Genomic DNA, 16,714 nt, shown 5'->3' on the forward strand with positions numbered 1-16,714 from the left:
TTTTTATATCGATTACTCAGTTTAACATTTTCATTTTTAATTTAACCTTTTAGATACCTAAATTTTTTTTTTTTTAATATTTCAACTTTCAATTTAATCTAACATACACTTAAATTTTATGTTTTTGTAATATTTAAATATCTTTATGCAATATACGTAGACGTATTGAATGAAAATACATTTCAAAAAGTCTAAAAATATCATAAGAAAATGAGTTCAAGTGTCTACTAAGTCACATTAAAAATTAAAGTGTTAAACTGATTAATAATAAAAATTTAAGGACATAAATATGCATTTAGTTTAAAATTATTGCTATGATAACCAAAGGGAAACTTGAGATAACAATGGAATTTAAATTTTCAATTCAACCAGTTGAACTCTACTAATGAACTCATTAGACTTTGATCTTGAAACTGAGGTGGTTATTTATAGAAAAAGTTGATGAACGAGAGCTATTGATTGTTGCACTGTGTAACATGATCTAGGAGAATGTAAAATTATAGGTTTGGCTTGGATCTTTCTTTTTAGCTACGCTTTTCTATATTCAGTCCATAGATATATCCATCAAGCAAAAATTATGGGGAGAATATTCTCTTATTTCACGCACCATAATTTTAATCCTATCATATCAATCTTTTTTTTAACATTTCATCTCTTCAATAATGCGCCATATGTTGCTACTCTAAAACCAATTTAGAGCTTGTAACAAAAATATTAACAGAGGGGCATAATGATAAAAATAATTATATAATAAAACTCACCAAATTTGGCTTCTAATTTATTAGTAGGAAGTGCAATTTTCACCATCCTTATGATTCAAAATTAGAGGGTTAATTTTCTCCATCAATTTTGATCTTGGAGGCAAGATTGAAGAATGGATGTTATGCGAACATGTAAGACCAACCATTCATATTTTTGAATTTTGAGTACTAAAATTGTAAGAGACTAAAATCATAGAGCTGAAATAAGTTTGTTACTAATAATGGCATCAATCATTATTAGTGGAATCAGAGGTGTACTTCTCAAATTCTTTAGTCAACAAACTTCCAGTCAATTATAGCAGACACCAGATTTCATATTGAGCATACAAACACAAGATCTTTGGTAGTGGTCTCATTTTCAAGTCTCACACTCCCAATAAAACTCCACTCAATAATTGCCATTAGTTTTGAGTTTAAAACCCAACTTAGCACTATACTTATACTTGGTGTACAAAGAAAGATCACTTTCTTCTACAGGAATTGTGGCTTTTTAATGGGTTTGTTTGTCCACATCCACCAAGGAACATCCCACAAATTAACATGCAATCTGGGCTTCAGCATGGGATGTTTTCCTATTGCCTGGCCCAAGTCTCTAGAATACGTATGGATTTGTAATGACTTGTTGGGCTGATAACAATGCTTTTATTTGCTCAATTTTGGATATATTGCCACAAATGCGGACCTTTTTCCATTTTTTTATTTTTTTAAAAATTGTTTTAATTTAGACGCCTTTGCCATCAGAGGCTATTGCCACTCATTTGCCGTATGTAACTTTGATTTCTTACTTTTCAGTTTTTCTCCAGTATTTAATTATAATTTTTATTTATATCAGTGGTTTATCCGCGCTAACTAGATTTTTTTATTTTAAAAAATAAAACACACCTTCTTTTAATATTTATACATATAAAAATTTAATTGAGAATATTCTAATATAACTCCCAATACTTAGATTTTTTAATATTAATATTTATAAATTAATAATAAAAATATAATCAATATAATATATTTTTAGGATTATAATGATTATTTAATTAGAAAAATAATTGATTAGTTATTATATTAATTATATTTGTGTGAATAATTATGCATCATCCGTAACGTGTATGTATATAAACTGAGATGCAAAAAAATTTCTGAAATATGTCAATAATATAAAAGAATTTAAAGCAATCTTGTCTTCGTTGAGAAAATGGTAGTAAGGTCTTTGGATGGACATCAGAGAGAATCCCACTCTAACTTTTAATTTGATTGTGGTTATCATCCATCTCTTTCCTGTAGTATTCCTTTTTATACAACTGATTTGCCATTAAACCTGTATGATAAAAGAAATGTATATCTGTAATCTGTCCCTTTTCTCATCACAATAAAGTCAAAATAGAAGAACACACCAAGGAAATTGCTGAACAGCGAACAGCATTAAAGGTATCATTTAAGTGGAGGGAATGGTTGGTTTTTCACAAGAAAGTCACAGGAATGGCTTCCCCTTCTTCTGCTTCTCATTCTACCCACAAATGGAAGTATGATGTTTTCTTGAGCTTCAGAGGCGCAGACACTCGCCAAAATTTCACCAGCCACCTGCACTTTGCTTTGTGTCGCAAATCGATTAGAACCTTCATCGATGACGAACTTAGTAGAGGTGAACAAATCACACCTGCACTTCTGGAAGTGGTTGAAGAGTCGAGGATTGCAGTAATTATTTTCTCGAAAAACTACGGGTCTTCAACATTCTGCTTAGATGAAGTTGCTAAGATAATTGAATGCAATGAAACTCATCGGCAGACAGTGGTTCCAGTATTCTACCACGTTGATCCATTAGATGTAGAGAATCAAACTGGGAGTTTCGAGACAGCTTTTGCTAAACATGAGATTCACAACTTTGACAGAGTGCAGAGGTGGAAGGCTGCGTTGTCCAAAGCAGCCAGTATGGCCGGATGGGACTCCAAAGTTATCAGGTAATTTAAAGCTTTTCTACCTCTCTTTTTTTTTTTTTTCTTTTCATCTCTTTGATTTAGGAACATGTTAATTGTTGGAAGTGGTTGTCTCATGTGTCCTAGAACTAAGGTGGATTAAATGTCATTGAGAAATCCAAGGGTATATAATAAACAGAAACTGAAGATTGAAAACCACGATTAACTATTAACTCCTTTGAAAAAGTCTAACCGATGATTCTTTGTAGTTCATTCTTATTGATCATTCTTAATTTGGCAGGATGGAGTCGCAACTTGTAGAAAACATTGTTCGGGATATTTTAGAAAAATTGAAACAAGCATATCCATGTGATTTGGAGGGGCTCGTGGGAATAAAATCACGCATTGGTGAAATCAAGGCATTATTATTTGCAGAGAACCAGAAATCAAATTCCATCCGTGCTTCGATATCCACCAAGCCATTAGATGTCCGCGTTCTAGGAATTTGGGGGATGGGAGGCATAGGTAAAACAACCCTTGCTAAAGCTGTTTTTAGTGATATTGCATGCCAGTTTGAAGGACGATGCTTTCTTCCAAGTGTCAGGAAATTTTTTGAAAAAGATGACGGTTACTATATAATAAAGGAGCTTCTTTCTCAAATATCAAGAGAAAGTGATGTGAAGATTAGCAAAACTGATATTCTATGCTCTCCTTTTGTTAAAAGAATGCTTAACAGAAATGTTTTGGTTATTATTGATGATGTCAACAGTCCACAACAATTAGATTTCTTTGCTGAAAATCGTAATTGGTTTGGTACTGGAAGTAGAATAATTGTAACAAGCAGAGACAGACAAATCCTTTTAGGAAGTGCTGATGATATATATGAAATTAAGAAATTAGGTTACAACGAAGCTCAGCAACTTTTTAGTCAGAATGCCTTCAAGAAAACCTTTCCCCCAGAAGGTCTTATTGCTCTGTCGCATTCGTATATACAATATGCTAATGGCATTCCTTTGGCTCTTAAGGTTTTGGGTTCCAATTTATTTGGCAGGACTGAGAGGAAATGGAAGAGTACATTGGAAAAATTGCGACAAGCTCCTAATAAAGATGTTCTAAACATTTTAAAGGTCAGTTATGATGGCCTTGACAAGGAAGAAAAGGAAATTTTCCTTCATGTTGTAAGTTTCTTTAGCCGCAAGAAGAAGATAGATGAAGTGACACAAATACTAGATGGCTGTGGCTTCTCCACAGAGGTTGTATTATGTGATCTCGTTGATAAATCGCTTATAACTATCTCAGACAATACGATCGCAATACATGATTTGTTGCACGCAATGGGAATGGAGATTGTTCGCCAAGAATCAACAGAGCCAGGCGAATGGAGCAGATTATGGGATCATGAAGATATCCTTCGTGTGCTCACAAGAAATGCTGTAAGTTCTAAATTATCCTTAAATTTATTTTAGAAAAAAAATAAAATTGTAACTGAGTTTGGTTTCGGTTTAAAGCATTGGTATAGACAGTGAGACTTGTCTTGCAGAAATAAGATAGTAGTGATTACAAGTAATTATTATGTTGGCTTATGCATTTCCATTCACTCTTGTTAGGGAACCGAGGCAATTGAAGCTATATTCCTCGACATGTCTAAAATCGATGAGATTATTGACTTAAATCCAAACGTCTTCGCAAGAATGTCTAATCTCAAATTGCTCAGATTCTATGATCCCAATTTTGATTCCAGGGAGTTGAAAGATATTAAAGTTCGCCTTTCACGAGGTCTAGATTCTCTCTCCAGTAAGCTGCAATATCTGTATTGGAATGGGTACCCATCAAAAACTTTGCCAGCCAATTTCCACCCAAAGGACCTTGTTGAGCTTCATTTGCCCAGTAGCAAATTAAAACGACTGCCATGGAAAAACATGGTATGATACTGCTCTCTCTTTTGAGTATATCAATATGGTCGGTTAAGAGTAGCGTAAATTGCACAAGTGAACACTAAATTTTTGCATTAACATCAATTGTGGTTACAAATGAGAGTTTGTGATTATCTTATCATTAAATTTTGATCTTATTGCAACTAATTTAATTCAGGTGATAACTCTGTGAAAGGTTGACCTGCAGCAAAATCAAATTTTAATGGCAAAATAATCACATTAGTCTTCTGTGACCCCAATTAGCATCAGTATGTCTGCAATAATTGTTGGTGCATTTAAATTTATCCTAGTGGATTCTTTTTGCTGCAGGATCTTAAGAAGTTAAAAGAGATTGATCTGAGTTGGTCCTCTCGCCTTACCACAGTTCCAGAGCTGTCACGAGCTACAAATCTCACTTGCATAAATCTGTCGGACAGCAAAAGGATAAGGAGATTCCCAAGTACCATCGGTTTAGACTCTCTTGAGACTCTTAATCTCTCTGACTGCGTGAAACTTGAGAGATTTCCTGACGTTTCCAGGAGCATACGATTCCTCTATCTGTATGGGACGGCTATAGAAGAAGTGCCCTCATCTGTTGGGTGCCTCAGCAGACTAGTATCCTTGAACTTGTTCGACTGCACTAAGCTCAAGAGTCTTCCAACAAGCATCTGCAAGATAAAATCACTTGAATTGCTTTGTTTATCTGGCTGCACAAATCTAAAGCATTTTCCAGAAATCTCGGAGACCATGGATTGTCTAGTGGAGCTTTATCTAGATGGAACGGCCATTGCAGATCTACCCCTGTCCGTTGAAAATCTAAAACGACTCTCTTCTCTATCTTTGAGCAATTGCAGAAACCTTGTTTGTCTTCCAGAAAGCATCTCTAAGTTGAAACATCTTTCCAGTCTTGATTTCTCTGATTGCCCAAAGCTTGAAAAGTTGCCAGAGGAACTAATAGTTTCTTTGGAGTTGATAGCACGTGGCTGCCATTTATCAAAATTAGCTTCTGACCTAAGTGGTTTATCTTGTCTATCATTCTTAGATTTGAGTAAGACCAAATTTGAGACGCTACCGCCAAGCATCAAACAACTCTCTCAACTGATAACTCTTGATATAAGTTTCTGTGATAGGCTGGAATCGTTGCCGGATCTTTCGCTCTCTCTACAATTTATGTATGCACAAGACTGCACATCATTGACAAGTGTTTGTGGCCTTAAATAACTCTTTGAGCTGAAATACATCGTTTTTGTTAATTGCTTCAAATTGAATTTCAGCAGATGGACTAAGTTTCTACGTTCATTGTTCATACTTCCCAGTGACTTTGGCCATTTTGTGAGTTAATTTTTCCCTTACATTTTCATCGTTTACTTGTTGAAAATCACTTCTTAACACTTTTTGTTGTTGTGGAAACCTTACAAGGTCTGGTATCCTGGGAAAGTTATTCCAGAGTGGATAAGATATAAACGTATGGGAAATTCAATCCGTATCCCTTGGCGTACACATTGGAAGAACGATAGATTATTAGGGTTTTACTGTATCCGTTGTCCTTCCCTTTCCGGATAATTGTAATACCCCTTTTTATATTAAAAATTCTTATAGTGGTTGCTGTACTCGTAGTCAAGCCATATATGCTCGCGCAGAGCATGTGGCCCTGTTTTATAGGCCTTTTTACTGCAATGAACTCGCATACAATGGCTTCAGCGTCATCAAACAGTATGAGGAGAACTTGGGCTCAATTGAATTCGTCCTTGCATTTGAAAATAATTGGAAGATAAGAAGGTGGGGAGTTCATCCAGTGTATGTCAGTGAAGGAGGATCCATTCCATCGAACTTGGGAATGAAATGGAGGACGGACCGCATCGAAGAAGATGCTACTGGCAATAGCTACTGGTCTTATAATGAGGAGCCATCGTCTAAAAGATTGAAACAAATGCTAAGCATGAAGCATGTGTAACAGAACTCCAACTTTGAGTTTTTCCATTGTGAGTTTGCGAGTGAATTGCATGTATAAAAATGTTGTCAGTAAATTTCATTAATTAATACTCAAATAATAAAATTTGAGTAACAAATAGTAAATTGTCCAAAAAAGTTGTGTTCTTTTCGTGTTTTATAACTCATATCACAACACAATAATTTAAGGTTCAAGACAAAATCAAGATCGATTTTGCCATCTCTAATTAAGTGCATGTTATGCAATAATGTGAGCATGTAAATATTTAACAAACCTATGAAATAAAAATTCATTTAAATTACATATTATGTTATGCTTCATTAGGTATAGTCTACTTCCAAACATATAATTATTAAGTGTTTACTAGAATGTATATGAAAAATATGAGGAGTTTGGAAAAAATTTATTAGAGATCTTAGGCTACTTAAAAAATAAAATAAAAAATACAAACAATTTGTAAGCCCTAAAACTCAACCAACTAAGAGCGGAAGATGCCAAAATATAAACAACAAAGATAATGTTGCAACTCAAATTTGAAGCAACTCATAAACCCTCTCCCCAGATGGCTGTAAATGCGGAAATGAAATAGAACTTAGCTGGGTTTGAGCTAAAGTTCTTATAAACTGAGCTAAATCTGAGCTCAAATTCTTAAGAAATATGGAAATGATGAAGAGAAATTGAGAGGAAATAGCTGGAAAATATGTTTTTTTTTTCTTATATTTTCAGCCTTTAACATTTGATTTAAATAGAGAAGGAGATTACAAAAGTTGTAATTCCCAATGCCACTAACATAGGAACTTGTACAAAGTCAAATAAGAAATTAAATACTACATGGGGACTTACAAGCTAGTAGTTCCCAATGACACTAACATAGGAACTTGTACAAAGTCAAACAAGAAATTAAATACTATATGGGGACTTACAAGCTATGGAAAACTGCTGGAAACCATGTGCTTGTTTCCAAGATAAGCTCACATGTTCCAACACTCCTCCTTGAGGTTTGGTAAAGAGATCAGCAAGCTGCTCTTCTGAAGAGCAATGCTGGAGCTTGATCTCCAAATTCTTCTCAGCTTCTCTAATGGAGTGAAATTTTACATTGATGTGCTTGGTTCGTCCATGTTGAACTGGATTTTCAGCTATAACAATTGCTGACTTGTTGTCACAATAGATTGTAGTTGGTTTGTCTAGCTTAACACACAAATCTGACAAGAGCTTCCTAAGCCATATAGCTTGATTTGATGCAGCTGCAATCGACACATACTCAGCTTTAGCTGTTGATTGAGCTACAACTTCTTGTTTCTTTCGAGTTCCAAAGAAATTGCACCCCGAGCATAGCGAGAACATATAGCCTGAGGTGCTCTTCATGTCATCCACACTTCCAGCCCAATCACTATCAGCATAACCTTGTAGCTCAATTTGGTCAAGCATGTGATACCAAATACCATCCTTCACGGTACCCTTTAAGAACTTGAGAACTCTTTTAGCTACTCCTATATGCACACTCGTAGGATAGCTCATGAATCTTGAAAGTAGGCTAGCTGGATACATTAGGTCAGTCTTTAGAATGAAAGATACAAAGTACGCCAACAATGCTTTTGTACACAGTTGGGTTTTCTAGCTTTTCTCCATCATTCTTCGAAAGCTTTTCATTCTGAGCTATTAGAGCTGCAACTTCTTTACAAGCTTCTAGCTTAAACTTCTTCAAAACATCAAGAGCATACTTTCTTTGAGATATGAAAATTCCTGAGGAGCATTGATGAATTTCCATCCCAAGAAAATAGTTCATTAAGCCCAAATCGGACATCTCAAAAACACTTTCCATTTGCTTCGAGTTCAAACAGCTTCTTCTTGGCTACCAGTAACAAGGAGGTCATCAACATATAATGAAACCACTATCTTGAGCTCTCCATCTTCTTGCTTCAAATAAAGAGTAGCTTCATTATCACTTTTCTTGAACCCTTGTTGCATCAAGTGAGCATCAATTTTCTAGTACCAAGCTCTTGGAGCTTGCTTCAGCCCGTACAAAGCCTTTCTTAGCTTGTACACCTCATCTTCTCTTTCTCTCACTTGGAAACCTTCTGGTTGCTCTATGTAGAGCTCCTCCTTGAGCTCACCATTCAAGAATGCTGATTTCACATCGAGATGGAAAACTTTCCAGTCCATTTGAGCTGCAAAAGACAACAACAACTTGATAGTGTCATGTCTAGCTCATCGGAGCAAAGGTATCTCCATAGTCACTACCCATGACTTGAGCATAGCCCTTCACAACTAATCTGGCCTTGAGCTTGTTGATCGAGCCATCAGGATTGTACTTGGTTCTGAACACCCATTTGACTCCTATAGCTTGCTTGTTTTGTGGTAGCTCAGTGAGCAGCCAAGTGTTGTTCTTTTCTATCATTTGAATTTCAGCTTTCATAGCTTCAATCCATTCTGGATGCTTGGAAGCTTCATCAAAGTTAGCTGGCTCAGCGAAGACAAAATTGCATTTTTCATAAACCTCAGCTAACGGTCTTGTTCTGAGCACTTGAGTGTCACTAGTGTTGTGCACATCAAATAGCTCGTCATTGACGTTCTCTTCTTCTTCCACTTCAAAAGTAGGAGCTAATAAGGAAGGGAGCTCATGCTTCTCGACTTCATGTGAATCCCAATTCCAAAAAGAGCTCTCATCAAAGCTCACATCTCTGCTGAGCTCAATTCTTTTATTGTTGAGCTCAAAAATTCTGTAGCCTTTGGACTCTGTTGAATAGCCTACAAATATACCCTTCATAGCTCTCTGATCTAGCTTCGTTCTTTTGACTGAAGGAATGTGAAAATAGCATATTGAGCCAAAAATTCTGAGATGCTCAACTGAAGGCTTGACACCATTCCAAGCTTCATATGGGGTCTTGCCTTCCACTGCCTTCGTTGCAATTCTATTCAACAAATATACTGAAGTAGCTACAGCTTCAGCCCAAAAAGTCTTTGGTAGCTTCTTCTCAAACAACATGCTTCTAGCCATGTTCATCACAGTTCTATTCTTTCTTTCTGAGACTCCATTTTGTTGTGGAGAATATGGAACCGTGAGCTGGTGTAGGATGCCTTCTTCTTGGCAAAAGGAGCTGAATTCTTGTGAAGTGTACTCTCCACCATTGTCAGTTCTCAACACCTTAAGCTTGCAGCTACTTTGAGTTTCCACTAGCTTCTTGAAATTTTTGAAAATTGAAAAAACTGAGGACTTGGTTTTGAGGAAGTGCACCCAAGTCATCCTTGAAAAATCATCAATAAAGAGCACAAAGTACCTGTTTTCACTCAAAGAAGGTGTTGCCATAGGACCACAAATATCTGAATGCACAATTTCTAGCTTTTCAGTAGCTCTAGTGACTCCGCCTTTTGGAAAAGGAGTTCTTTGGACTTCCGAGCCATGCCCTCACACTCTACTTCCTGAGCTACAATTTCAAAGTGACTCAAAACTAGCTCTAAATCATGCATCTCTTTTAAAGTTCTAAAATTGTAGTGGCCTAGCCTCTTATGCCATTTCAAGCTATCATCCTCTTTTACACTAAATGCACATGTCTGAATAACATCTAGCTTCAAATAAAAGCTATTACCAATCATCTTGACTTTAGCTATCTCAACACCACAGGTATCTAAAATATAGCAGCATGCATTTTTGAAATAGACACCATAACCTTTTCTAATCATTTGAGGCACACTAAGCAAATTTTGATTGAGCTCATGTATGTAAAGAACATCTGAGATAACTTTGATACATTTCTTAGTGTTTGATAGAAATTGAGCCTCTTCCTCTAGCTTGAATCGTTGAGCCATCTCCCAGCTTCACTCTGGTTGTTATTGACTCGTCAAGGCTAGTAAAACTTGTAGCATCCGGTGTCATGTGGCTAGTACATCCAACGCTCATGAGCCAAGTGTAATTCGAAACTGTTTTGTTAGCTTGAGAAGCCATGAATAAATGCTCTCTTGGATGTGATTTCTCCTCCTCACCGCAAGGACCGCTCTTGAGCTTCGCGTCCGAGCTTGTTGAGCTTTCTTAGCTCTGCAAAACTTTTCGGTGTGGCCAATCTTGTTGCAAAAGCTGCATTTGTTCTTTGGTTTTTCACCATCTTTGTACCAACAATCTTTTCAGCATGGTTTGTTTTCTTGCAAATGGAGCAAGGAGGAAGCTTGCCCTGTTTTGAGCTCCGAATTTTCCGGAGCTCGATTTTTGTAGCTAGTACCTCTTCTATTTCTGCTTTGGCTTCTTTCCTTTACGTAGAAACAAAGAAAGCACCTTCAAATTGCCTCTTCATCTCTCACTGAGCTTCTTTGTTCTTGAGCTACTAATTTGCTAATGAGCTCAACTACTGTTAGCCTCTGCAAATCACATGACTCTTCAATAGCTGAAATTTTAGCTTCAAATTTTCTTGGTACGCTGACCATAATCTTCTCCACCACTCTCTGATCAGGTAGAGCTTCACCATACAACCTAATTTGGTTTACAAGATCCATCATTCTTGATGAATAATCTTTCACTAGCTCGTCATCCTTCATCTGGAGCAGCTCAAATTCTCGAAGGCCAAGAGCTTCATGCTTTCACTCGGCTCAGGCCTTCAAAGCTCTCTTTGAGGTAATCCCAAACAGCTTTGGGTGTTTCCAGGTCCATGATGCTGGTGAAAACATGATTTGCCAAGCTTGAGTGGATGCAAGTCAAGGCTTTATCTTTCCTGAGGAGCTGTTCTTCATGGTCTCTGAGCTGAGCTACTATTGGATTTGGCCTGAGAGCGGGAGGATCTTCATCTGTCTCAACCACTTTCCATAGACCTTGAGATTTGAGGTAAGTTTTCATCTTCATCGACCACAAATGATAAAGTGATCCGTTGAAGGTAGGAGCTGCTGGAGCTGATGAGCTACTTGAAGCCATTTTTCTGGTTTTGTTCTTGTTCTTGTTCTTCTTTTTCTTTTTCAAAAAATCTCACAAATCTTTCAAACACTCGGTATTTCTCTCCCTCACGTGTTTGACTCTCTAAATTTTTGTTTTTAGCCTCACAGCCCGTAGGACAGGAGCTCTGATACCACTATAAATGCGGAAATGAAATAGAACTTAGCTGGGTTTGAGTTAAAGTTCTTATAAACTGAGCTAAATCTGAGCTCAAGTTCTTAAGAAATATGGAAATGATGAAGAGAAATTGAGAGGAAATGGCTGGAAAATATTTTTTTTTCCTTATATTTTCAGCCTTTAACATTTGATTTAAATAGAGAAGGAGATTACAAAAGTTGTAGTTCCCAATGCCACTAACATAGGAACTTGTACAAAGTCAAATAAGAAATTATATACTACATGGGGATTTACAAGCTAATAGTTCCCAATGCCACTAACATAGGAACTTGTACAAAGTCAAACAAGAAATTAAATACTACATGGGGACTTACAAGCTATGGAAAACTGCTGGAAACCATGTGCTTGTTTCCAAGACAAGCTCACATGTTCCAACAATGGCATTATAAACTTAGTTCTAAAGTTTCTGATTCGCACAATGCAGGTGACATTGCTACATTCAATTAACTACAAACAGCTGAAAGTATTCATAAATCAGTCTACCTCGTAAAATGTGTGTACCTAAATACAGCCGAACTATAGGGTAGAAGAAAATGCAAATATGTAGAAAGGAGAAATTGCAAACACATCTGTAGGTTCTTCCATTTGGCTGACCATGGAACAAAAGGTACGGAATATGGTCAGGACATGACGTATCAGGGTATGGTTAAGGCCAGACATAAAATTGTTAAGGCCAAGATTTCATATTACTAATTTGCCACCTCAACTTTTAAAATGTTATGTTTGCATTTTGCAATTTTAATATGTTATTTCCTTTTATATATTGTCAATTGTTTTTTCTTAAAAAGAGTTCATTAAGAAAAATAAATGATATTTTTAATTATTGAAAAATGGTCTTGGAACTACCTTGATTTTTTTAACTCAACTTACTAAACACTTAGAATTATAAAAAAAGTTAGTATATTATAATCATTTAAATGAATGTAAATATATTTGGCATTTTATCTAAATTAAACAAATACTTTATTTTTTTATTAAATTAAATAAAAGATAATATATGAAAATTCCTCTTAAATAAAAGATGATATAAAGTATTTTATCCAAAAAGAATTTCATGATTTAAAAAGTAAGCATGTAGTCTTTTTTTAATGAATTTAAAATAATAATACATAATATATCATAGGTGTCACGACCCGATCTGTAGATCCATGACCGGCACTAGGAAATGCGTAGACGTAAGGCCATTGAATCTCGTAGTAAGTCTGACATTCACTAACTCAATTAAATCTCATCTAATGTTACTGATGCCATAATTTATCTTAACCGTTAAATTTTACATATTTAATTCGGTATGATAGAAGAATTAGACGAGACCTAAAACTACATAAAATTACAACTAACAAGTCTATTATTTCTACTACGGAGAATCTAAGATTTTATAATTTGACATACCAAATCAATTACATCACCCGATGATGAAGGAGTCGGGTTGCTAAATAAGAGCCGCAGGAAGACTAACAATCACGGATCTGAAAAACAGTAAAATTGAGACTGTTAGTCTCGAGAGTGAGTTAAAATCATATATCCAAAAACATTTACAATACTTTCATAACACATTTATTTAATTTGAAATAAATAATAAGTCATGCAAAAATAAACGTGTCATGTCATGCTTATATAAAATAATTTTCATGCACTACGGGATAGAGTACCTCAGCAAAACCCTAATCCCAACACTGAACATCTCGACTCCCTCTCATTCTAACAGAACTGGCGCCCAGAGAGCAAGACTCGAGCCTTGCTGGAGAAGTTCCTGGCATTCCTGTCTTGCTAAAGCCAAATCAGATGGAGACATTTCAGGATGGCTGGCTTTAGTGGGGTTGACATCTTCATTTAATTTGAAGGGGAGAGTGATGAAGAAGTCTGAGAACCATAAGGTTTGTAACAATGGTAGTTCTACAGGAAGATGATACAAACATGTGAGGTACCAGAGATACTAGAACTGTTCAGAAGTTGAAGGAAACGTTTCAGTAAAGATAAGAGTTTTTATTTCTCACAACTTGTATTTTACAACCTTTTTCTCGACGATCTGACTACCTCAAGACATTTTATAATTAGAATGGACAATTCTAATTTCCCTCGCATTCTGGAATTCAAGGGACGACAAATCCTTGACAAACAACTGCTCCGCCTGAAAGAATGGTTCTTCTCTATTGATTCGTCTTCAAGGAGCAACCTATTTCTCTAAGTTCGATCTAAAGTCAGGATTTTGGCAATTGGGCATTCACCCTGAAGAAAGATACAAGACCGATTCAGAGGCTTGTAATCAATTACGAGCCTTTTCTTTCCTCTCAATTTCTCTGATCTCTTTTCTAAATAGAATGCTTGGCATGCCCAAAGAGACTGTGTAGGTTCTATCCAGATGGCCGGGAGCTGTTCACTGTACCCACTAGAAAGTACTATTGATCATCATCAATCTCTAAGCCATGCTCACACATACGCAACCCCACAGCCAACAAAGCCACTCTTGGGCTACAAATGCCGTTCCGGGTCTTTAATATGTATAAACCTTGCTTAGCAGACGAAAATCGAAACTCATAATAGAATTTCATAGCTTTACCATTTCTAATGGTACAGGAGACAGACCGGAGTCTAATCTCGAAAACCCAAGTGAAGAAGGAAGGAGAATACTGTTAAAGAAGGAGTATAAAGAATTTAGAATGCCATGAGAGATATGAAGAAAAGATAAGAGTTTTTATTTCTCACAACTTGTATTTTACAACCTTTTTCTCGACGATCTGACTAAAAGAGAGGAGAGCTCTTCCTTATATAGAAGAAGAGGAACTCTCTAGAAATACATCCCAACTATAAGAGATTGCCATCTGGCAATCTTATCTTACATGACTCTCAGCCCTTATCTCTATATCACACATGTGAAGGAATATATTCCCTCTTACAAGACTCCAAAACATCATGACATATATGTCCAAACGACTTTAATAATGGAGATCCTAATAATGACATATAAGGCCAAAACATATAAGGCCAAACGACTCTTAATGATGCAGACCATAATATAGAATCTTGCTGTTGAGAGTGCATCATGACATCACTTATTTTGTCTGTTTGTGGACCCACACTCTGAGTAGTTATCATCAGAATCATCCGAGTCACTATCTTTATAGCTTCGACGTCTTCTTCTTGATGGGTTAGGCCTGTCAGTTGGACAAGGCCTAGAAGGCCTTAATGGTGTCATTTGGGCCAAAAGCTGTGAGGCTGGTAAAAGAGACTCTTCTAGTTGTGACCATGGTTCCTGAAAAGTTGGATTCATTGCCATTGAAGATGTAGCTTCAGATTGTTGACTAGCTGGTGGTGACTGTGTTGAAGAAGTAGAAGTGAACAGCCGTCTTTGATCTGAGGATCGCCTTTGCATGTTGATGACTGGAATCACCTCATTGGCTGTTTGATTTAGCTCATTCCTTTTGTGAAGTAAAGCATGTTTAGTGACAAAGGGCATCTCTTCAAAACGTCCAAGGAGAGTTCTCCATTCTGTAATGACTGTTGAAACAGTGTCATTCGAATTGTGTCGTTGATGGAGAAAGAGGATGGTATGATAGGTCAAAGCCTTATCATGATCTGCCATGTGGAGAAGACTTGCTTGGTGAACCAACCTTCTGAGTCGATATTGCCATGCCTGTTGATTGTCAAATAGTAGGAAAAATTGCCAGGCTGGATGTGACTCATTTTCTTCTGTGTGTAAGAACCATAAGTTTTGTAACAATGGTAGCTCTACAGGAAGATGATACAGACATGTGAGGTACCATAGATACCAGAATTGTTCAGAAGTTGAAGGAAACGTTTCTGTAATGGTGGGGAAAAGTTTCCAAGGAAATGAGGCAGAAAAGTCTTCTGGATTTGGTACAATAGTCTGATAGAAGGCTAAGATACGTCTATAGACCCAAAGCTCAAATTCTTGAATAGACATACCTTCAGGTTGATTTGGGTGCAAAGTCCTGGGATTGAATTGTGCCATAAAGATAAAGAAAGAAGGACTAGGAGGGTCCATAAAAGATTTGGATAATCGGCATAGGAAGTCAGGGATAAGATTTTTATCACCTTGAATGTGCTGTACTTCAAAATCATATAGGGAGAACCATTCTTTCAGGCGGAGCAGTTGTTTGTCAGGGATTTGTCGTCCCTTGAATTCCAGAATGCGAAGGAAATTAGAATTGTCCATTCTAATTATAAAATGTCTTGAGGCAACGAAGAACTCGCATTTTTGAATTGCATATTTTACCGCCAGAATTTCTTTGATGTTTGAATGATAATGAAGTTCACTGTCTTTGAATTGTCTCGATACATGCTTGTATAGTGACTCATTATTGTTATGTCTCTGGAGAAGAATAGCGCCCCAAGCATAGTCACTTGCATCACCAAGGATCACCGTAAGGCCATCGCAGGAATTGTAGGAGTCTTCTAGGCCAGCTGTTTTAACATCTTAACAGCTTCAGTATGGGCTTGAGTCCATGGGCCCGCATCTTTCTTCAACTATGCAGTCAGGGCTTTTGTATGGGCCGCGACCTTTGGAATAAAGTCTCGAATGTAGTTAATGATCCCCAAAAACTGTTGAATCTGTTTCTTGGATAGATTTTCATTGGGGAAATGCCGCAATTCTTGGGCTAAGTGTGAGCCTACTTCATACTGCCCATTTTTTAGCTTAAGCCCGAGAAAGTCAACTTCAGTCTGTCCAATGTAAGACTTTCTTTCTGAAAGCATTATCCCGTAGGAATGGACTAAACTGTGGAATCTTCTGAGAAGATCATCATGCTCTTTAGCTGACTTTGAGAAAAGCAGGATATCATCAATGTAAATGATGCAAGTATCCAGGATTGATTCAAAAATTCGGACCATCGCCTTCTGGAAGATGGAAGGAGCTGTTTTAAGCCCAAAAGGCATAAATACCCAGTCAATCGAGCATCTGGGATGCAAAAGGCGGTCTTGTATCTTTCTTCAGGGTGAATGCCCAATTGCCAAAATCCTGACTTTAGATCGAACTTAGAGAAATAGGTTGCTCCTTGAAGACGAATCAATAGAGAAGAGATTTTAGGAATTGGAAATTTGTCATCTGAAAGAAAATGATTCAGAGGCTT

General features: G+C 36.7%; 2 protein-coding genes across 3 annotated transcripts; one reads left to right on the plus strand and one right to left on the minus strand.

The window, feature by feature from the left end:
• Positions 1 to 1,811: 1,811 nt before the first annotated feature.
• Positions 1,812 to 7,142, plus strand: LOC8272451 (disease resistance protein RPV1). Of its 2 annotated transcripts, XR_001534928.3 has the most exons (5): positions 1,812 to 2,713; positions 2,970 to 4,101; positions 4,276 to 4,590; positions 4,912 to 5,913; positions 6,001 to 7,142. XR_001534928.3 is itself a non-coding variant. In XM_015716579.3 (4 exons), exons 1-4 carry the CDS (start codon positions 2,235 to 2,237, stop codon positions 5,800 to 5,802), a joined length of 2,817 nt encoding a protein of 938 aa, XP_015572065.1. In that variant the 5' UTR covers positions 1,812 to 2,234; the 3' UTR covers positions 5,803 to 7,142. The 2 variants fall into 2 exon arrangements, 1 of the variants encoding a protein (XP_015572065.1); XM_015716579.3 differs by having other exon boundaries at positions 4,912 to 7,142.
• Positions 7,143 to 10,801: 3,659 nt separating this feature from the next.
• LOC125370034 lies at positions 10,802 to 11,429 on the minus strand. Its single transcript, XM_048373610.1, has 2 exons — positions 11,148 to 11,429; positions 10,802 to 11,059 (listed from the first exon to the last, which is right to left on the minus strand). The coding sequence occupies exons 1-2, from the start codon at positions 11,427 to 11,429 to the stop codon at positions 10,802 to 10,804; spliced, it is 540 nt and encodes a 179-aa protein (XP_048229567.1).
• Positions 11,430 to 16,714: the final 5,285 nt, after the last annotated feature.

Source organism: Ricinus communis, chromosome 5 (genome assembly GCF_019578655.1).
Source record: "Ricinus communis isolate WT05 ecotype wild-type chromosome 5, ASM1957865v1, whole genome shotgun sequence".
Classification (NCBI taxonomy): domain Eukaryota; kingdom Viridiplantae; phylum Streptophyta; class Magnoliopsida; order Malpighiales; family Euphorbiaceae; genus Ricinus; species Ricinus communis.

Bases quoted from the DNA above. Each gene is read 5' to 3' on its own strand.
- LOC8272451 (XM_015716579.3), top strand. From the start codon at position 2,235: ATGGCTTCCCCTTCTTCTGCTTCTCATTCTACCCACAAATGGAAGTAT. The intron at 4,102-4,275 runs GTAAGTTCTAAA...CACTCTTGTTAG, and splicing joins GTGTGCTCACAAGAAATGCT to GGAACCGAGGCAATTGAAGC. The intron at 4,591-4,911 runs GTATGATACTGC...TTTTTGCTGCAG, and splicing joins GACTGCCATGGAAAAACATG to GATCTTAAGAAGTTAAAAGA.
- LOC125370034 (XM_048373610.1), bottom strand. From the start codon at position 11,429: ATGGCTTCAAGTAGCTCATCAGCTCCAGCAGCTCCTACCTTCAACGGA. The intron at 11,060-11,147 runs GTTTGGGATTAC...GAGCTGCTCCAG, and splicing joins ACCTGGAAACACCCAAAGCT to ATGAAGGATGACGAGCTAGT.